Source organism: Podarcis cretensis (genome assembly GCF_951804945.1).
Source record: "Podarcis cretensis genome assembly, chromosome: 17".
Taxonomy (NCBI): Eukaryota; Metazoa; Chordata; class Lepidosauria; order Squamata; family Lacertidae; genus Podarcis; species Podarcis cretensis.
In genome coordinates, this window is record NC_137187.1 from 22,285,142 (window position 1) to 22,308,251 (window position 23,110).

The 23,110-nt window shown below is 42.1% G+C and overlaps 1 protein-coding gene across 4 annotated transcripts in view; it reads right to left on the minus strand.

Moving 5' to 3' along the window:
- KDM4C (lysine demethylase 4C) overlaps positions 1-23,110 on the minus strand; it is a 197,579-nt gene that overhangs the window by 68,720 nt on the left and 105,749 nt on the right. For all 4 annotated transcript variants that reach the window (XM_079959232.1, XM_079959234.1, XM_079959233.1 and 1 more), the window contains exons 14-16: positions 13,986-14,167; positions 12,100-12,313; positions 10,005-10,081 (exon numbers count right to left, since the gene is read on the minus strand). In XM_079959232.1, coding sequence (XP_079815358.1) covers positions 10,005-10,081; positions 12,100-12,313; positions 13,986-14,167 — 473 coding nt within the window. The remainder of the gene's footprint in view (positions 1-10,004; positions 10,082-12,099; positions 12,314-13,985; positions 14,168-23,110) is intronic.

Consider the following 23,110-nt stretch of genomic DNA (forward strand, 5'->3'; position numbering starts at 1 on the left):
CCCGCCAGAGCGGTACCTATTTATCTACTTGCACTATGACATGCTTTTGAACTGCTAGGTTGGCAGGAGCAGGGACCGAGCAACAGGAGCTCACCCCGTCATGGGGATTTGAACCGCTGACCTTTTGATCAGCAAGTCCTAGGCTCTGTGGTTTAACCCACAGCGCCACCCGCGTCCCTAGGATGTTCCTTAGGATGTCCCTATTTTCACTGGAGAAATGTTGGATGGTATGAATTTATCCGACCCCTGAGCTGTCTGAAAGCAATCCTGTATAGGGAAGGCTTTTAAATGTTTAATGTTTTATTATGTTTTTATATATGTTGGAAGCCGCCCAGAGTGGCTGGGGCACTGTGTCTGTGTGTGTGTGTGTCGGGCAAATGTATTTTGTATGCTTGGAAGACGAGAAGTGACAGATTACGTATCCAGTTAATTGTGTATTAAGGCAACCTACCTCTGCCACCCATGACAAAAAGCCCTGACCTTCATAATTGCTATCATTGTCAGATAAGTGCTCCTAAAAGGTGCATCCTTTTCAAGTGCTGCAGAATAGATTCAGTTTTCTCTACAAGCATATCTTATCAGATCAGGTCAGAAGGTCATCTCCTCATCAAGCACATGCTATAGTGATTATATCTGAGCATAATCTTCAACTTAAATAGCCTCATTAAAAGCTATGAAGTTTATGGAGTGTAAATGTGCAGAGAGTCTATTAAAATGAACACACACAAAAAAAACAAGTAAGCATGATTCTCACAGCAAATTGATTATTATTTTTTTGTCAATTGTTTTTCTGGCAGCTGCACGAGAAGAAAACTTCAGAAACCATCCTAGTGATGAAATATTTTCTGTGTCTTACTATAGTCCATTAAATAAATAAGCAGTCTTTGGAGCTTTCATTGAGGGGGGGGGCTCCTACTGCCTACCAATTGTGTGTATTTGCCTACAGCATGGAATGAAACTTTATGGATCCGTTATCACTTTCTGTAAACAGGTTTGCAGTGGAAAAGCTGACATAACCTTAAACATAGTAGACAGAATGACATTTTCACAAGGTTGTCCCCACTGACTTCATTCTGCTAGAAATGGTGGTAATTCCATTGGTATTTTCAGAAGGGTGTGGGTGTGGGTGTGTGTTTAAGAAAGATTACATAAAAATTGTCTTAAACACTTTGTTTAAAATGTACAATTTCTTGTTTTAACCCATATTCTATGTGGGCTGAAAGTCAGTCTCATCTTCTGCAAGTGAAGAAATTAACAGAGTAGTTTCAAACAGTTTGTCCTGACACATGTCAATTGGGTCCCTTTAATAGCATAATTATTATGGCTTTCAAAAAAATCAATACATTTGAAGCATTTCTGTTAGAATAAGCAGGAAGTAATGCCATACTAGAGAAAGGTAGCATATGATTTGTTCTTAACAATATATGGCCATCTGTCTAAAAAGTTAACTCGATACCATTCTCATAGCTTAGAATTCTTTAGATTTGTTGTACATCAGTGTTTCTTTGACGATGACACTGTATGCCCTTATCGTAAACTTACATTTTAGCAGTAAAGTAAAAAACAAAAAACAAAAAACAAGGGACGCAGGTGGCGCTGTGGGTTAAAGCCTCAGCGCCTAGGGCTTGCCGATCAAAAGGTCGGCGGTTCGAATCCCTGCGGCGGGGTGCGTTCCCGCTGCTCGGTCCCAGCGCCTGCCAACCTAGCAGTTCGAAAGCACCTCCGGGTGCAAGTAGATAAATAGGGACCGCTTACCAGCGGGAAGGTAAACGGCGTTTCCGTGTGCGGCTCTGGCTCGCCAGAGCAGCGATGTCACGCTGGCCACATGACCCGGAAGTGTCTCTGGACAGCGCTGGCCCCTGGCCTCTTAAGTGAGATGGGCGCACAACCCCAGAGTCTGTCAAGACTGGCCCGTACGGGCAGGGGTACCTTTACCTTTACCTTTACCTTTACCTTAAAAAACAAAAAAACCCTCTGCCTCCAAATCACGTTCATTTATACGTTATCAACATTTCTGAAGCTGAAAATACAATCAAAAGGAGAGCAGGATTGAATGGGTAACAAGTTTGGAAAGCATTCTGTATGTGTTTTCTTTGGATTCTCACTGCATCTGCATCATACCACAATTCTGATAATTCTTATTAATTATATTTCTACTCTGCCCTTCATCCCTTCATCACAGGGGGGTTTAAAACATAAAAACACAAAATGCATAATGAATAAGAATACGCATTTAAAAGGCCAAGGATTGTTTGACAGCCAAGGCCTGGTTGAAGAGAAATGCTTTCACCTGGCACCTTAAGATATGTCATGATGGTGCCAGGTGAGCCACCCTGGGGAGAGCATTACATAAAGGGGAAGCCACTCCAGAAAAGGCCCATTCTTGTGTTGCCCTGAGCTCTTGAGTGGGGGTTAGCAAACTTTTTCATCAGGGGGCCGGTCCACCGTCCCTCAGACCTTGTGGGGGGCCGGACTATATTTTGAAAAATATAAATACTCTGCAAGCCGGTCCCACAGCTGCCTCCGGACCTGGAGGAGGAATGCACTCCACACGCGCTCAGGAGCGCGTCTTGGCGCCAGTGTCACCGCCTGCCCAGAGCTGTCTGTGGCTTCGGATTGGCTGCAGGAGCTTCCTGTAGCCAATCCGAAGTCGCGCCAGTGTCGCCCAGAAGCTGTGCCAGCATTGCGGAAGTCAGTCCCTGCACGGTGAGGCGTCTACAGCGCACAGGGACTGACCGAGCGGGCGGCAGGGTCTGTGGGCCAGATTTACGAGCCTGGGGGGGCATCCCGCTCCCAGGTCTTAGTTTGCCAACTCCGATGCTTGACTGTCCTAACTGGGATTCCTGCCAGTTTACCTATTTTCACTTCCTACATGGAGTAAAAGCCAAGATTCTTTTTCTTTAGTCAGTGGAAAAGGTGAGACTCTTCTGTATGAAAAGCCATTTTTGCAAAAATTTCTCCTGTCACTCCACCATACTACTAAAAAGCCAGTTGATGCATACAGTTGTTTGCCCCAATACCAAATTAGGAGCCATCTGAGGATCTTTTGAGAATGACTGGAAGCCGATAGGCTGAAGTCTTTTTTTTATACTCTTCTCAAAATTAGAATGGGGATTTTATTTTTAGAATTCTGTTTTATTATAGGCATTGTTCCCTTACTATTTTAAGGAGCTGTTTTGTTTATATTCACCATTTCATACCTTCTGCTCAGTATTATGAAAAGCAAAGGATATTTTTTTTTGAAAATAGCTAAGGACATTAAAGGTAGTGGTTCTTTCCCTTAAACATGTGGCTGATTTTCAGTCACTTGGTTATATTTAGCATAATTAGCTTCTTATATTTTTATTTTCCTCTAAGCATTTTAGCTTTGTGAAATAAAACTAAGGCGCTCGCTGTTTGAGCAGTGTGCCAGAAGGACACTTTCAATCCTACATGTTGTACAGTATGCAACATTCCCTCAAATGTCAGTCATTATTCTTCCTGACTTTACTAGCAGTTTCTGCTAAAAATGTTTTAAGATTAATGAGGCATTTATTCTCAATCAAGAAGCTATGTGAGGATATAGTTTCGCATTCAAGTGCAAGACAGATGAATTATTAAACCTCTTTGGGTCTTTTCATTTCTTGGGATGATGCATCCACCTTTTCTGTTGTTGTTTAAGCGGCGCCATAACAAAGATGGATTCAATGTCACTCTTCTTCTGTCTCAACTATTATTATTAGTCACATAGCAAATAGTGCAGAGTTAACATAAAAATGTGCATAATCTTATGAGTGGGTGTGACACATCCTGAATGATGCAGGAGTTGAAATGAGGTGTTGCAAGCTTTGCCGAAGGGAATGCCTGGGGTGATGGCTATAGGAAGTCAAAGTACTCAATCATAGGTAACTTTGGCATTCTGCTTATCTGCAGCTGTCACTTCTAAAATGAACATGAACAGGAAGAGGAGTAAGGGTTAGAAAGCAATGCTTCTGTAATTGTGTTTGATCCTACATATCACGAGTGGTGCTACACACTTGTCTACTATGATCTCAAGATTTACCTCCTGCCTTTCCAGTCTGCATCTGCGCGATGCAAATTCAAAACTGGCTAGCACTCATTGAGCTAATTATAGCCTCTAATCAAGTCATTGTTCTTTGTCCAACAGAAGGATAAATATTTCCTTGAAAGCAGGAGCTGATTGCTCCAATTCAGATCTCCCTGTTCTTCCTGATGCTACGTTTGCTGGAGGAAAAATTTCGAATGCAATATAAATCTACAGATTTATGTGATTCTAAGGACTGAGTTTAAATCTCTTGAAGTTCATGATGTCAGCCCTTTCGAATTGTGTAGTAGAGCTTTAGACTATAAAAGCAGGACTTAAAGCGACTTTGGTATCTTCGCTGGCAAAACAGAGTATTTTGACTGACCAGAAGGTCATTGATCTGCATGCGTTGCTAGTGTGATCAGAAAGCTTTGCTATAGCTTGAACTAATAAGTCTGTTTATTAAACTGGCTTGCATGTGCTACCAGCAGCAAGGGGAAAAAATAGTTGCTTGCTTCTAGGGCCGAGGGTACATACATTTTTTTTCTACCTGTTTTCAACATCTATCCTTTTTGTTGCTGTTAGTTTGTGGCTTTTTTACTTCCTTGTTCTTCCCCTTAAATATGTCTTGGCTACAAATATTAAGGTTACACTTTCTTCACACTGATGATTCATATGTGTAATGCCTGAAATAGCCTGTGCCATTGTGGTAAAAGGTAAAGGTAAAGGTACCCCTGCCCGTACGGGCCAGTCTTGACAGACTCTGGGGTTGTGCGCCCATCTCACTCAAGAGGCCAGGGGCCAGCGCTGTCCGGAGACACTTCCGGGTCACGTGGCCTGCGTGACATCGCTGCTCTGGCGAGCCAGAGCCGCACACGGAAACGCCGTTTACCTTCCCGCTAGTAAGCGGTCCCTATTTATCTACTTGCACCCGGAGGTGCTTTCGAACTGCTAGGTTGGCAGGCGCTGGGACCGAGCAGCGGGAGCGCACCCCGCCGCAGGGATTCGAACCACCGACCTTTCGATCGGCAAGTCCTAGGCGCTGAGGCTTTAACCCACAGCGCCACTACTAAAAAGATACAGGGTCACAGTGCCTAGACAACTTTATTTTGTTAAACAGTGGAAAAGGATGGGTGATTTGTGTTTTCTCAATGGCAGGTTATCCTTTGGAGATAACTGGAGATCTTTCAGATTTGAGCATTGAGGGTTTTGAGACACCTCACCTCTTACTTAAGTGAGGAGTGTATGAACGTACAGTGGTACCTCGGGTTAAGAACTTAATTCATTCTGGAGGTCTGTTCTTAACCTGAAACTTAACCTGAAGACCACTTTAGCTAATGGGGCCTCCTGCTGCCGCTGCGCCGCAGCTGCATGATTTCTGTTCTCATCCTGAAGCAAAGTTCTTAACCTGAGGTAATATTTCTGGGTTAGCGGAGTCTGTAAACTGAAGCGTATGTAACCTGAAGCATATGTAACCCGAGGGACCACTGTAGATAGGTGCATTGTGTGTGAGAGAGAGAGAGGGGGGGAGAGAGGGAGAGGGAGAGGGAGAGAAGCAACAGAAGCTCTTTTGACACTGTAAGAGAGAGGCACAATATTTGCTGAAAGCACCTTGGTGCCCCAAGGTGTCTCTCTCTCTAGGGATCTGATGAGAGGTGGTAGGCCTGCTGCCTGGTAGGAACATTGTGCTGCTTGCCTCAACCTATGCTCCACCTATATTTGTTTTTTAAATATAGTTAGATGATAGATGATAGATAGATAGATAGATAGATAGATAGATGATAGATAGATAGATAGATCTATATATAATATACATATATATATTTCAAATAGCAAATTTAACTAAGAAGAAAAACATATATTCTTTCTTTTGCTAAATTTACACATGTGTACAGCATATTTATATATTAACAAACAATGGAGCACAAGGTAAGTTTCCAATTATCTCTCTCTCCAAAGGAAGCCACACACTGGTACTGCTGCCCTCCAGAACTTCTCACTGCTTGGAGATGGAGTGGAAGAAGCATGAAACAATGGCTTCCACAAGTAAGCTGGAGAGGGTAGGCAACCGTGCACTAATAAGAAAGGGTCCCCATGTTTATTGGTTCCGGATCCAGACTAACAAACAATAGATAGTAGCATCCTTGAATTTGAGGTTCCAGCATTAAAAGAAGTGACCCTAAGCCCAGATTAAGTATACAACATCTCTCCAGGACTGCGTTCTAATTTGAGAAGGCAAAGACCTTGTTAGTCAAGACAGATCTGGGTTCATTGACAGCCCTTACGACGCTGAACATATTCAGACTGCCCACACAATGAAACTCATTTTAATTGTCGTTGCTAATGCTGAGGCGCCACACCTGTCCCTTTGCGGAAAGAAAACCGGCAAACTTGTTGCTAAAGCAGCCTTGCTGTCTAACTCTGTTCACTGAACTGAACTGATAATTACGTTCTGACTTAAAAGACACCCTGTCAGTCCCCGGGATTGACTTTTGCCATTCCCCCTCCCCTTTACACCCACCCGCAACTCTGCAGGAGCTGCAACAAAAGCAGTTTTATAAGTCCTGGAACTTCTGATTGCCTGATAAGGAACCTTTCACAATTTTCTCTGGTGGCCAGCAAGAGAGGAAAAATTCAATTTTGCCTGGAAAGAATGCCTACCCTGCTAAAATGAAAACATATTACAGATACAGAAATTGACTCTGGGCACATTTTAATAGCAATTCACCGAGCAAACACTGAACTACGTATATATGTGAATCACTATTTTTGTAATAATCTGTTCCAAATTGGTATTTGCCATTTTATTTCCCTGCCTTGGTTAATATGCACACCATATCTGCTACCTGCTGTTTTGTTCTTTACCAACAGCTACAAGGAATCTAAAAAAATAGGTGGAGAAACCTGCTTACATTATCTACTCCTCCAACCTGTTCACTCTACCTTTCTCTTTTATTTTTCATAAAATAGTAAGAAATTGCACTGGTGTGAGAAGTAACAATATATTCTAGTATAGTGAGGCTGATGGGAGGTGAGAGGAAGTCAAAATGTATGTATTTTGAAAAGCTTCTCTAGAGTATTTCTTGCTGATGTTTGGCAATGTTCCCAATTCAAGGAGGAGACAGGATGGCCATCAAAAAGTCTCAGAGTGTTTGGGGTAGGGAGTGCCAGTTAAGGAAAGCCGTGGGAGCACAATATTATTATTACAAAATAGGAAATGCTAGAACTGGAAAAAGAGCAAACCCTTTAATTTCTGAGCTGTCATCAGGAATTGCCCATATCTTCTCAATACTCTTGGGGCTAGGAATTTGTTTGTTACAAGCTGAATGAAAGCTGAATTCAGCGCCCATCTTGCAAAGAATCTCTGAAAATTGTACACACACAGCCTTGCACATGATTGATTCTCTTATAATTTATCAAGTTAAGAAAAAAATTCACTCAACATATACACAGGAAGAGTTTTGTGCCACCAACCCCTCAGGGAATAGGGAGATGTCTCATTTAGGCTGGAGATAGATTAGAGAGCAGAAAGTGGTATGGGAGAAGTAATGTTGGCTGCAGTGTGCACACTCATCCTATTTATGCCTACAGTCAAGTGGTTTTACAGGGTTTTACAGGGTTTTGTGGTAGTTGGACCACCTGTTCATTCATTCATTGCCATGCACCAGAGGCTGAATAAGATTTACAATATAAATAGGCAACATACTTCAATCAATTAAATATAAAAAATATGAAACAGATAATCAGCTGTACCACTACCAAGGTAATCACACAAAGGTCAAACTTGCCATTCCCCACAACTACACACACACACACACACACACACACACACTTTCTATTAAGCCTCCAGAGATATTCCAAAACTCATCATCACATAAAGATTTTTTTAAAAACAAAACAAATTCTTGACTTCCCATCCCTCCTTGCTTTTTGTTACTCCTTTTTATTAGCTGCTTTAGAACACATTATTATTATCTCATTAATTATTTCAGCAATCCACTGCTTATATTTCAAATCCTGCCTGCGACTGAATGTATGGACGATAGTTTGATAGATAATCTATCAATGGTATATGATGTATATAATAAGATGATTTATTATTTATGCTCTGCCCATCTGGCTGGGTTTCCCCAGCCACTCTGGGCAGCTTCCAGCAAAATATTAAAATACAATAATTCATAAAATATTAAGTTTCCCTAAACAGGGCTGCCTTCAGATATCTTCTAAAAGTCAGATAGTTGTTTATTTCTTTGGCATCTGGTGGGAGGGCATTCCACAGGGCAGGTGCCACTACCGAGAAGGTCCTCTGCCTGGCTCCCTGTAACTCGACTTCTTGCAGTGAGGGAACCGCCAGAAGGCCCTCGGAGCTGGACCTCAGTGTCTGAGCAGAACGATGGGGGTGGAGATGCTCCTTCAGGTATACTGGGCCGAGGCCATTTAGGGCTTTAAAGGTCAGCACCAACACTTTGAATTGTGCCCGGAACCGTACTGGGAGCCAATGTAGGTCTTTCAAGACCGGTGTTATGTGGTCTCAGTGGCCACTCCCAGGCACCATGTATACGATGCATATTTTGCTCTAGGAGGCTTAGTTTGGTCAAAATTGAATATAGGCTTCCAGAGTTAATGTTAAATACATTACATCTGGTAAATGAGCCACCATAGCCACTGGAGGGGCTGTGAAAATATGTGCCCCAGGCTTTGTAGACTCGTCCACCCATGTACTATCTGGAACCATTGGCTGCTAGATGTGAAATCTTTTTCAACTCTCTTACCCCACAACTAGAAAGTACGGTAAGTTTAGGATTGAAACCTCAATTGCTGCACAGTCCGTTTCTGTTCCTGTGACAGGAAGGCTTCAATTAGTGGTTTCACATTTTTTTAAAACAATAGCAGATGGGCACTCATTTCCATTAAAAAATAAAAGAAAAATGTGATGAAATCAGTAAGTATTAAAGCTTTCCCATTCGCTGCAGGAAGAGAAACTGAGGTTGAAAACATGGTTCACTCTATATCCAGTCTGCTCCCACCACTGGTTTGGGAAGTAGTGTACACATGTTAACCACATTCCACATCTGTCCTGTAATTTCTTATGAAATATTGCCATTTCTCCCAGCTTCCATCCAAATTGAAAAAACAAATGACCTGGCTGCATTTTAAACTGTTAATGTCTGCACAGCCTGACACTGTGACAATTAGAAAAGGCTGTTTAAGGGACAATTAAGAGGCTATTCATTGAAAGCTTCTATTAAGAAGCCATTTCCTCAGCATGCATGTACTTGATCAGCCCTCTGCTGCCGACAATATCTGTCTGTATGGCACACTGTGGTCAAAACAGGGCGAGATGATGTCTAGGAAGTTTGTTGGATGAATGGCCCTGCAAGAGTAGATTACCTGCAGCATTAACACAGCAATAGTTTTTAGTCTGGCACTCTGGTATCTGTGCATTTGGCATCCACTCTGATCAAATACATGCATGCTGATCGTCCCTAAAATTTCAATCAACCCCCGTAGATACAAGGGCAGATATTATCGGTAGTCCCACTTTTCAGGGTGACATGCCTCTGCAATATTGAAAGAAGTTGTGCAGTGTTCAGCAATTAGACAATGATGTCCCATGCCAAGAAGAATGAGAAGCACCAGGAAGTTCTGCACCTTCTTTGTCCGTCTGGCAGTGGCAGCATTACAGCTGATAGAAAAGCCTGAAGGGGCAAATGATTTGTTTCTGATTTTTTCTCTCCAGATAAGAGATTAATTGTTGGTTGTTTTCTCCGTTGACATTATACCACATATCTTGTTTACCACGTACCAGCATGCAATCAGAAATTCAATTGGAACCATAACAAGATAGTTAAAACAGAAATAAGAATTCTTCTCTCGGCTATGGTTGGCAGAATGCGCTTTTATGTCCCTTTCACATACGATCAGGAGGTTTAGTTGGGTCTTCACTGTGAACAACAACTAAATAAAATGCATAACTTACTGCTGTCCAGGCTCCTCTTTTGCATCGAGAACATAGCCATCTATCATTGATTTCATGGGAAGGAACACCATAGCAACCTATAATAAGAGAGAGCTAAGATGATAAACAGATTCTGTACTTCATTATCTTTCTAGCTAAACAGACAAGCTAGCTATTAAAAAAAGATACTACATTTGCATAGTGTGTGATTAAAAAAAGTAATAAACGAGCATTTCTCCAACAGTAAGCTTAGCAGTTATACTGGCTGCTGGAAGGTCACCTATGCTACCAACAGTTCTCATTCCTAAAACCAGCATTGTTATCTTTAACAATCTTTTCACTATGCTAGACTGTCAGCTTTGAAATCCCAATTACTTTTCCAGGTGGTAAAATACAATCTGAACACTGCAGCAATAACTCTCCATAACAGAGAGCTGGTGCAGCATGGTGATTAACACTGACGTCTATATACCCTTATTTGTGAAAGTATCTTAGGAGTTTGATTGTGTAGGCACCCTATATCAAAAAACCAGGAAAGGGGTTGCTATCATTTTGGGGTCAGTGGGCATATTTGAAATTTTGAGAAAATACTGTGGGTACCAATCATCAGAGGCTCCCTTGTGCCCTTGGTAAGGGGTCATATCAGTGCCCCGCATCCCTTGCACCCTTCTAATCGGTGCCCACTTCCCTTGCTGCCGACCAACTAGGGAGGGTCCTCCCCCTGCAGGGCAGGTGGGATTTTTGCACCGCCCTGGGTCTGCACCCTTGGTGGGGGTCAACCTAACCAACCCCTGCCAGTCATAAAATAGCAGCCATGGGAAAACACAAAATGGCTGCTGTGGGCGAGTGGCATAATGCCCTGTCCCATCTAAAAAAGAGAGAGAGATGATCACAAATTGGTGCGGCCACATCCCCATCAGCCACTACATCAAAGGCACCAGAACAGCTGCCATGCTTGCTCACAGAGATCTGAGTTCAAAACAGATGGGAGGGTGGGCACCCAATAAAATGTGGACATGTTGAAGGAGAGGCTGAGTCAGTGCAAACAGAACTATCTCTTATGCATTGGATTTTTAAGGCAATATCTCTTGAGACCTTTTGCAGGTGCTATCGGTCACAGTGGCGCCCATGGATACCACATTGGTGGCTCCTATGCACAATTGAGGAGATCCTCCTTGGTTTCTTTGAGTAGACTTGGAGCATGTTGCACAGCCTACCATGAACTGGCTGCCCATCCCAATGCTGCTTGCATAGGAAGCATGACTGCCTCCATGCCTCTCCAGCTGCATGAGGCTGTCTGTTATTCCAGGAGGAGAAGCCCCAGCCCCAGCTGACCAACAGCCTCGTGTGCGTGAGGTTGCCTGTCAGCCAGACACAGGGAGTGAGGCAGGCAGTCACAACCTGTGAGAGCAGAACTCAGGTAGGTAGCCAGCTCGAGGTGGGTTGTGCAACTCGCCCCAATTGTACTCAGAAACTAAGCAGGGCTACAGTGGTACCTCGGGTTAAGAACTTAATTTGTTCTGGAGGTCCGTTCTTAACCTGAAACTGTTCTTAACCTGAGGTACCACTTTAGCTAATGGGGCCTCCTGCTGCTGCCACGTCGCTGCCGCACGATTTCTGTTCTCATCCTGAAGCAAAGTTCTTAACCCGAGGTACTATTTCTGGGTTTGCGGAGTCTGTAACCTGAAGCGTCTGTAACCTGAAGCTTCTGTAACCCAAGGTACCACTGTATTTACTTGTGAGCAGAGCCATTTTTCCTATTGGGCTTACTGGCGCATTGTGCCAGGGCGCTGGTCTCTCAGGGGCGCCCCAGTGAGTGGGGGAGCAGAGCAGCTTTGCCCGCGGCCTCCCCTTTCCCTGCACATCCACCAGCTGTGCCCTGTCAACCATATGGCTGGTGGGCATGCAGCTTGCCTCCCAAGCCTCCGCGGGAGGAGAGTGATCCCCACAGGGGCTTAGGATGGAAGCTGCGCCCCGCCAACCATATGGCTGGCAGGCTGCAGCTTCCTTCCCAAGCCTCTGTGGAGGGAGAGTGATCCCTGCAGAGGATATGCTTAAGATGGCCCTGCTTGTGAGAGTACTCATTCAATATTTGAAGTCAAGAAATTATATTTACTTGCATGGACCTGTACACAACACTTCGCACATGAAATCAGCAGACTTGTTCCATCTTCTTCAAGAAAGCCATTGGACGGATAGTTTTCAGTGTTCTCCTCACTATAAATAAAACATATCTCTGGAATAAGTGGTTTTGTCTTTTCTCTGGCCACAAAAGCTTCTCTTTGTTTTGTTGCTGAGCAACTATAGTGTTCTTCATTAGGGTTGTCAGCCTGAAAAACATATTTGAAAAAGAAGAAATTTGCTCTTTTTCTTTTACTTGGTAAGTTTCTTTAAATAATAATAAAACCAAGTTGCATTGCTTCTAAAATATCCGTCCCGTGTTTCAGATATTTCAGTATTTTGACAGTTGTAAAATTAAGTGTCAAGCTTAAGCAACATAAATTTATTGCTCATTTAAATCTTTCATTGCATTCATTTCTTATTACTAAATTTCACAGTTTTACAGGCCTTACACACACATACTGGCCTGGTCCGCATGTCACATTAAACCATAGTCTAAGGGCTTAATATGATGAGGAAACCATTCCATTTACAGCAGCTCCAGAAACTGGGAAACTCATCTTTGGAGCTGCAACTACTGCTGCCACTTAAGGAGGAATTGCTCCTCATTGTACTCTGCAACAGCAAACTGTATCTGCTCTTGTCAGACCTTAGTTAGGAGAAGGTATTGGCCTTTGCCTCATCACACTGCACAACAAGCTCTTGATGCATGGTTTTTCCCCTCTCCTGCTGATCATGGATTAAGGTAAGAAGCACTTCACATCAGGTTACTGGACGGTGTGTTACACCTTGTCTGCTTAGCAACTATCTAGGGATGGGAGACTACACCTCCAGTATTGTTGAGATGTTGTGGTAGGGATGGAGGAAAGGGGGGAAAAGACAGTTTGAGCATTCTGCAACATCTAACAGCTGGGCAGGGACTTCAGTTCCATAAAGGGAGTTTTCTGTTGGGCACCTATGAGGAATTGAGCGTGGCAAGAGTGTAATTGTGCAAGATTTGGGAAAAGATTTTAGAGGGGCAAAAATGTCACCACTACCAGCCTGATCTAGTACAGCATTTTTCTCATATATTTTTTTTGCATGAATTCCAGTGGGGAGGGGATAGCCATTTATATGTGCTTATCTATCACTAGTATATGGCATGCCAAAAGTGCAGTGAAATGCAGTAGCAAACACTCTACAGCCAAGCCATAGGAAAATGGCAATTTAAGCGGTAGAAGTAAAGAAAATGCAAAATTAATCATTCCAGCCCTCCAAAGTGAGCAGGAAAACTCCTGGATATAAAATGAGGTAGCAAAATGAAGAGACATTGCCCCATGAAAACTGTACTTAAATCAATGCAATTATTCAATGAGAGGACCTTTATGAAATAAATTGCACTCTTTAAAAATAAATATAGTGCAATTTAACCACTTCTCTGCATGCTTGCATAGGAAGGGACTGTGATACGGGAACCAGCTTTGCATGAACTCCACAGGGTGAGTCCAGAGGAGCCGAATCATACCCTCAAATATGTATAATGAATTTGTACGTCTCAAATATCTGAGTTAATGGAAATCTCCATTCCCTTGCTATCTTTGTTGTGCTTATCCAGTGTGTGCTTATCCAATGCTAAAGCTACCAAGCCTACCACTGAGAGCAGAAATTGCTCTGTTTCCATTTCCTTGCTTTTTGGCAGGTGGACTCTACCCCTTGGAATCACGGTATCTATTTTGACAAGCTAAGTGATGGACCGTTTACCATTCAATCCTTTATTTGCTAAAAAAAGGGGGGATAGAGGATAAAGAGAAAATCGGCAGTTTTGTCACAAATCAGCACTCTACAAATATTTGGAGGTTTTTTGTTTATAAATACCTCTCAAACTGTGAAAAGCTTCCTTACCTTGTAGTAAGGCTTGAGGAGTGTGCATATGGCGCAGCCGGGTTCCAAATTGGCAACAGCTGCATTGTATTCCTTTTCAGCAGTGAAATTTGGTGCTCTGTTCTGCCAAAGGTAGACAAGAGGCTTGGCCCAGGACTCTGTTTCTTGTATGTCTTCTTCAGTTAAGAGAGACTCGGGCAGTTCTTAAATGAAAATGACATTTGAAAAGGCTGAGTTCTGAGAGCGACGATGGCAAACAACAATTTAAGCAGCATATAAAGGGAAGTAGATGGCAAGTCCACACAGGAAAACAAGCCCACGAGAACAGACGCATTCAGACTGAAGAGGAAGCCTGCACTGCAAAAGTACCAAAGGAGAATCCACCCTCCCCACGTTTGTTACAGACGCCCGTTCCTGCTGAAAACAATACAAAACACCATGTCAACATGGTTGCCAACAATGGACAAAACTGTATACTGATTGGGGAATAACAGCTCTCACCATCATTTGTTGCTGTGAGAATATATTTTAAAAGGGAAAAGAGTACTTATGATTTACTTATTTCTGATTAACACCTCCATTATACAGAAGAATTTGATGCTGGTAAAAACGCTGAAGCATCAGATTCCTTCAGACCGTGACGACATGCATCTAAGTTGACAAAATACTTTTATAGATCGTTAATGATGAGTTATCTTTAATTCCTGCAGAAAAGCAGTAAGCCAATTATAAAATGGCATGTTTCTTTAGTTTAAGAAAACGTTGCATAGACAAGTTTTCAAAAAGATTTCTCTCTCATTTGCTTACTGAACAGTTTCTCCATAATGATGCAGTACTTCCCTGCAGCTACCCTTCTTTATTCCTCCATGTCTTTGTGAAAACAGGGAAAGTCTCACAGGATACAGAGTCTGAAGACATCTGCAGAATAGGGACAAGGGGTGGAACACTGTGCTGAATGGCTTTGAAGCCTCAGCCACTACAAAGAATTTCTGTAATCTTTCTGTTGGCTATCCGTACTGTACGTATCACTTAACAATTTTTCCAAACTTCTAAGCACTAAGAGGCCCACATTTCATGCATGTGCCCATGCAAGGATTATGAAATTGTAGACCAAATAAGCTTGACTCCTGCATTCCCCTTCTGAGCTTCGTGTTCCGTAGAGTATAAAATAAGCAATCCCGAAGACAAGACAACATGCTATCTTTATCTTTGAGCTCTGCATGGGGTTTAGATAATTAAATTTTTCTTACCAGCACAAATTATTTTATATTTAAACTGAACTTCATCAATGCTTTCACAGCCATTTAATGTGATGCTTTATTTTAAGATACAGATTGAGAAACAGGCAAAAAGAAGCCAAAACAAACACATTTCAGTAGGAAAATGTTGACACAATATTGTGTCCAATTATGGAGCCATGGTAATGCTAAATCTCTATGTAAACCATATAAGTGTGTGTATAATTACTTATCAATGCAAGCAGCCACGATTCTCGCATATGCGAGAATATGCTCTGTTTTCCTTCTCTCTCCCTGAGATGTGGCCATTGGTAGTTGTTGTTTTCCTTACAGTATTTATCAACTTGATCTGCTTTAGAAAGTTCATTGCATAGGAAAGTTTAATGAAATACTCTTTTTCTCAGAAAGCCTGTGATGAGTAACAAGTGTGTGTGTGTGTGTGTGTGTGTGTGTGTGTGTGTGTGTATGAGAGAGACTGGGTCAGGAGAAGAAGAAAAACCATTCACCCACACCCTATCGAAGCAGATACTGTTGATTAGTAACTTTGGGAGAAGTGAGCTTGTATACCTAGAGTGGACCCCTGTATGTGATTACTCAGAAGTAAGTCCCATTAAGCTTTAAAATGCTTACCCCGAAGTAAGGGGGATAGGATTATAGTTCAAGGCTGTAATCCGAGCCCCATTTATCTGGGAGTAAGCCCCCACTTAATTCAACAGGATGTACATCTGAGTAGATATGGTTAGGATCAGGGGTCAACAACCTTTTTCAGCCGTGGGCCGGTTCACTGTCCCTCAGACCATGTGGTAGGCCGGACTATATTTTTGGGGTGAAATGAATGAATTCCTATGCCCCACAAATAACCCAGAGATGCATTTTAAATAAAAGGGCACATTCTACTCATGTAAAAACATGCTGATTCCTGGACCATCCACGGGCCAGATTGAGAAGGCGATTGGGCCGCATCTGGCTCAAGGCCCTTAGGTTGCCTACCCCTAGTTAGGATTGTACTGTTAGTCTTCTAAGGTAGAGAGGAATTCATTGTTTTCTATACTACAAGGCAGTCCAAGAATGCTATTGAATTGGGATGTCTATTTTTAAAGTTCTACCTAGGGTGAGAATCTAAAACAGAATCATAGAGTTGAAAAGCTGGAAGGGTCCACAACGGTCAGCTAGTCCAAAAAGGCTTAAGAGGCAAATGAAGTGTGCTCCTCTGTGATACACCCCCCTGCTAACATCAAAATTGTAGAACCGCCATTGCCAACCCACAGGCATGTCAAATGTACACACCTGGGCTTCACCAGAAATTAAGTATAGCTTCTACCCTCAAGTTGGGTTGAGGCTGGCTTGGCCTAAATTGCATGAAATTCCAGGATTTCCATCGGTTAAAGAAGGGTTAACTGGGTTGGGTAACAATCACGCACTATGACAAAGGCAGGATTTTACAGACTTGTAACATGTATCCTAATACAGTTCCGTTCAACTAAACTACAGTACTGCATTTCACAAGAAATTGCAAGATAGTTCTAGATTGTCTCTAAGGTCACGTGCACAGGGCTTCAAAATCCAGTGGTGGATTTTTGCACTAGAGCCGGAGTGAACAGTAATGTGGGACATAGGTGTTCAACTGAGTGAACTTTGATATATCCAGTGACTTCCAAGCTAGGAAAATTTCACCCAAATGTAGCAGAAGTGCATCAAGAATGTATAGACCTTAGTGAAATCTTCTGAAAAAACTAACACAATTTTGCAGGATGTCAGCATTTGAATTCTTAGTTTGTTTCTTCTTGTATACAGAATGTGCTTAAAATTACCCAAAGCTATGTAGAACCCTTCACCTGTTTTCTGGTGCCAGATCAAAATGATGGAAAACCTACTAATTTCAGTTTTGCAAATTATCTCATCAATATAAATGAATTCTATTTTAAGCCTTGTCTGTCTGTATGCCTGTGCCTCATTTTCCTGAAAAGAATGCACAAGCATGCAAAGCAAAATATGACTCAAAATGCAAATTAAGATTGTCTAATCAAACAACAGTGCCTACGCACAACTTTTTATCTCCAGCGTGGTCACAAGGTTCCATCCTTAATTTTTTTTAAAAAATAAAAATTGACAAACAGGGATCAGCCACAAAAGAAACCTAAAAGGGACAAGAATACTCACAAAGGATTTCTATAAACAAAACATCCAATTGTAGATAAGAATAGCACTGAAATAAGTATGAGCCCTATGTAGAGGTTATACCAGTACTTAGCAGGGCCTCTGATCTTGCACACTGACTAGTCCCACTCCCAAGCATTCACTGCAGAGCCAAAGTGTGTGGCTAGTCGGAAAGTTTGATGCCAAGGGTGTGGCAAAGGGTTACGCTTTTATCAGGCTACAGCAGGGGTTCTAATAACTAAGGTATGTTGCATTCTCTATAAAAAAATGCATAATTATTTCTCCTATCGCTATGAAATTTGGTATAATTTTGAGTGAGGGGTACACAGCCCAAGCCTTTTTTCCACCTGAGGCAGGAACCCTTGTTGCCACCACCCTCAGCTGCCACTTACTGCATGCAGCGCAGAGAAGACACCCGAAGTTTTGCAAGGCATCACCAAAATCTTCCACACTCTTGCTGAGCCTGTGGCAGGCTAAGTCTTAGGAAGGCCTGTATTAAGGCCCCTCTCCACTTTGCTTGGCCTGTGGGCAAGTCCCATCCGGTCTGGTGTCCTACGTGCCACTTGGCCTAGCCTGCTGATGGTTTGGTGGCTGGTGCGCTCCATCCAGGCAGCTCCCGACAATGGGAGTTTGAGAAGCACAGCCGCCATCGCCACTGGAGCTGATGAGAGTGTGCTTCTTCTAGAAGGAGCACTTCCTCACTAAGCTTGGCAACAGTCTCCTTTCCCTGCCCAACTCCTCCCTGAGAACTCTTCACTCTCAGGGGCAGCACATCTAACTTCGCTGCTGCTTTGTGAAAAGAGGAAAATTAAAAAGTGACTTTTTTGAAACTCCTCTGCCTCCCCCACAGCCCCGATCCCCGGCATGGTGGCAGCGATCAAGCAGGAAAACGTGCTGGCGAACATGCTCTACAGCGTCAGAGCACCCAAGAAGGCAGCCTGGGAAGGCTGTGCGCCGCCTTTCACCAGGAAGCAGGAGGAGGACAACGACCAGGAGCAGGGCCGTCTTTAGCAGATGCAGAGGGAGGGAAGCTGCGTGCCTCTGCGGGGGATTGCTCTCCTCCTGGGGAGGCTTGGGAAGGAAACAGCACACCCGCCAGCCATATTGTTGGCGGGGCGCAGCTGGCGGGCGTGCAGGGAAAGGGGAGGCTGCGGCAAAGCCGCACAGCTCCCCCACTCATTAGGGCACCCCTGAAAGGCCAGCGCCCTGGCGCAACGAACCACTAACACCAGTAGGAAAGGTGGCTCTGACAAGGCATTTATTACCTAAAGTCGAACTAGTGCATCATGTTCTACGTGCAGGGAGAAAATAAATCTATCTAGTACTGTAGTTCAAAAAGTTTACGAATAATTGCATTACTATGAAGGGATGCATTCTAAAAATTCCTATCACTCCAGTACCTCTCACCTGGCAATATTCTAACAAGAATGACTCACAATGAGCTGGGTAATCATAATTTTCAAACATTTTATTTTAGCTATAACCAAGGTTAACAGCCATCCCTAGTCACAAAACTGTATAATCTCTAATTAAAAATGCAGCAATTTCACTTAACCCTTCCATATTTAAATCTTTTAATTACTTTACCAGATGGATTCTAATGTTAATGTAGCCTTTTTTGTGTAAATTACTGGAACATTCTGAAATCCACTCAATCTTGTCCCCTCAAGACATGCAAATATTACATAGATATAGATCACGGCTCAAAGCTGTCTCTAATTTAAGGCGAGATGCTTAACAGCTAATTGAAGTACTGTAGCTGGTGAATTTGTGGGCCAACCTCCCCCCTCCTGCAAAAAAGAAAGAACCACAAACCCAACTATAGATCTATTCAATTATTCACATAGCTGAAAAGAGGGGGAAATAAGGAACTTCCTTGACTGGGAAATATAAGTTTTGTGCAATAAGTGACCAAACCTTCAGCAGGTTGGTTTTTTGTTTATTTTTAAATAGCTAACACTATACATGTAACATAGTTTGGCTCAGAAACTCAACTGGGTGCTGTTTGGAATTTACTACTCCAAAATGCAGCTGTGACAGGGAGCCATTACACATTATCCTATGGGATTTGGGGCTCTTACCCATTGCAGTAGGCTAGTGCAATTATATGTCAACTTCCAGTATTAACATGGGGTAGATTGCATGGTTAGCTGAGCAGAGCCAAGCAGAAGCAAATTACTGCTTCAGATAAAGGAGCTTCAATAGAACCAAAGCTTTAAAAAAGAGGATATGTAGAACTTTTGTTTAAAAGGGGATGGCTGAAAAAGCCAATTACCAATACTGCAATAAAATACAAGACTAAATTTAGATATACTCTGCAGGAGAGATAATTTAAAAGCTTGTTGCCATTTTACTGAGATATATTCTCTGTGGAGAAACTCAGATATGTTTCAACAGCTCTCCAGCAACTCTGAACTGCTCAAATACATTTTTGAATATACACTTAATCAAATACATTGGAGGGTTTTATGTGTATCTGCTTCCAAGAAACACTGTAAGAGGATTTAAAGGGTGGAATTCAACTAAGTTTTATTCAGAGCAGATCCACTGAATTATATGAATATGACTATGTTAAGTCCATGCATTGCAATAGGTGTACTCGGATCAAAATTTTGAATACCACGCATTGTGAGTCTGGCCAGAGGTTTGCTCATCTATGTCTTCTAAATAGAATGGGGTAAGCAGCCTTTGGAGTTGAAAGATTTCAGCTGACTAGGCTGGAAGCATGGCAAAGCAAGGTATAATACAGACCGCCAAAAAGCCAAAGTTTTCTGTGGACTGGAAAAAAGGGCTAAGCCAGGCATAGGCAAGCTTGGCCCTCCAGATGTTTGGGGACTACAACTCCCATGATCCCTAGCTAACAAGACCAGCGGTCAGGGATGATGGGAATTGTAGTCCCAAAACATCTGGAGGGCCGAGATTGCCCATGCCTGGGCTAAATTATTTTAGATTTGGTTTTGACTACAGTGCAGTTCTATGCACATCTACTCGGAAGTCAGTCCCATTAAGTTCAAGGGTGCTTATTCCCAGGCAAGTGAGTACAGCGGTACCTCGGGTTAAGTACTTAATTCGTTCCAGAGATCTGTTCTTAAACTAAAATTGTTCTTAACCTGAAGCACCACTTTAGCTAATGGGGCTTTCCGCTGCCGCTGCACTGCCGCCGCACCGCCACCGTGCAATTTCTGTTCTCATCCTGCAGCAAAGTTCTTAACCCGAGGTACTATTTCTGGGTTAGCGGAGTCTGTAACCTGAAGCGTATGTAACCCAAAGTACCACTGTATAGGATTGCAGCCTAAAACTGGTATAGAATGCAAAAATGGAAAATGAGATAAGGTGATAATGAAGTTACAGATTCTGAGATGTCATGAAGTGGAAAGAAGAAAACAGAGCAAAATTAAGACACTGGATTTTAGAGTAGCATTTTCTTTTTAAAATATGGCAACCCTACAAGAATAGAAAACAAAGCAGAATGCTACTGATATGCGGACTAGAGTCAGATAAAGGAACCCATGACTCTATGAGGATCTTCAACAACTTTTCTACTTAGCAGTCACAGAATCCTATAATATGAAAAAGACTTACTAAAACTTGGGGAGGGGATTAGTATCAGCACAATCAGAGCTTGGAATGAACTAGTTCAGCTGAACAAAAATATCTGAACTACACCCGAAAGTAGTTTCCATAAATGCTGATTTAACTAACAAAAATTAAGTTCTTTTGGGGTATAAATCTGACTGATTTTTAGTTTACCTTCAGGTTTTATTCCCTCCTCCACTCCCCAGCAGTAGGACCAGAGTCCTGCTTTTTGCTAAACTACCTCAATCAGACAATTATAGAAATAGAAAGCAAAATGTGGAAGCAACATTCTAAGGCTTATTAGTCAGATACAGAGGCACTGCTGTTGCTACGGATGTTTGTCACTTAATCACTTTTGCTAAAAACCAGGAAAAAGGAAGAAAATTAAGTTATTTCTTGCATCTTCCCTGGTGAAGAGATCTGCTCTATTCCAACAGGAGCAACTTGCAGCAAGAAGAACAGGTACAAGAACAAAGTGAATGATGTTTTGTGCCTTTAACAGCTTTATGGCTGGCACAAATTAAACAGGGTAAGCCTTTTAAAGTAGGGAAGTAGAAGTATGGGGGAAAGCTTCACCAACTGACATTCTATTCTGTCTGTCAAGATATCTCATTTTTTGAATGTGGCCCTTGATTTACTTTTAGACCCAATACTTCAGCACTGCAGCTTGTAAGATTCTGAATGCTGTAAAAAAAATAAATGCTGAGGATTAACTTTTTAGTTCAATCAGGAACTGAACACAAACCAAACTATGTCTTAGCACGAACAAATAAGAAAGGATATCTGCTGCTGGGCTGGGCTGAGCTAAGCCATGGTTTGGTTTGGTTTGGTTTGGCTTAGTATATTATCTGAACAGGAACTCATGGTTTAGCTCTTTTGGAACAAACCACAAACAATAACCAGGGCTTATAGAAGAAACTATTATTGGCAGAGACCATCAACAGAACTATTCTAGAAAGGAAACAGAGTAAATGGTTTTTCATTTAAAAAAAAAGGCAAGGGGAGCTTTTATTGGTAAAGCTATCATTTGTTGTGCTATGTAACAGAAATGCATGACCACACTGGCCTAATGATCTAGAAAGCTGCTATATAGATTTTACAAACATGTTTACATTTCCATCCTGAAAATACATCAGGAAGCACTACCATACTTTAATAATGTATTCCAACTGAATTGATATAACACATATGATTATGTTATACAACGGAATGGCAAAATTTGCAGTAACCAAATAAATTTGCAGTAAGCATGTTTTTGACAATATGAAAACTCCATGCTTATTTTCATTCGTTTAAGCTTTAATGTAATTGTCATAGATTGTAGTTTTTGCATTTGGTTTCAATCTGACCTCACTGCTTATGAGATCAGACTTCTCCATACGTATGTTTATATAGACCTGTCAGCATTTCTAATGCACAAAACATTGAGGCTTTTCTCAACAACTCTGGGGACGGGGGAGCAATACTTCTCTCTTCTTTTACGTTACTGAACTTGCAACACAGAATTCAAAGATTAAAGGATGCTAGTAACCCTTCTGACATTGTTCAGAAGAAAAACAGTGGGATAGATGCAAAACCTCATGTGCCAGTGTGGAACAACCAAAGTGAAACAAAACGCAACTATGTTATTCCACTTGTAAATGAGCTTACATAACCTCTGGCACAATCAGAACCATGAGACACAAGTACAGAATCTATCTACTATAGGGAACACTCGCACAACCTCTTTTGCAAATCTTTGTGAAAAAACACTGGCAGCTACTTTCCTGCTTCTCCTGTTTCCTTGCATCCAACACTGTGTCTCTTTCATGAGCCTGGGCGATAAACAAAATCTACCAGAGAATCAGATTATTTTCGAGATCCAGCTAGATATTTATAAAAGAGAACAAAACAGCAAATTTGTTCTCTGTTGGTTCCGAAGATCTAGAAGTGTCCTGTTTAGCTCTGCTTGCCTTCATACAATAAAGTGTAATGTTCTGTGCCAAAGCTAATTGCTGAGAAATCCAACAAAGACTATCTGGTTGCCGAATGAGCTTTTATCATCCATGTAGTATTTAAGCGACTTCATACTGTTCTGAGCTTCTTACAAGTCCCTTCTAATGTGTTTAGAAGGATTTAAGAGAAAGGAAGGGTGGGAAAGTACAAAAAAAACGACATCATGTATTCAGGAAGCAT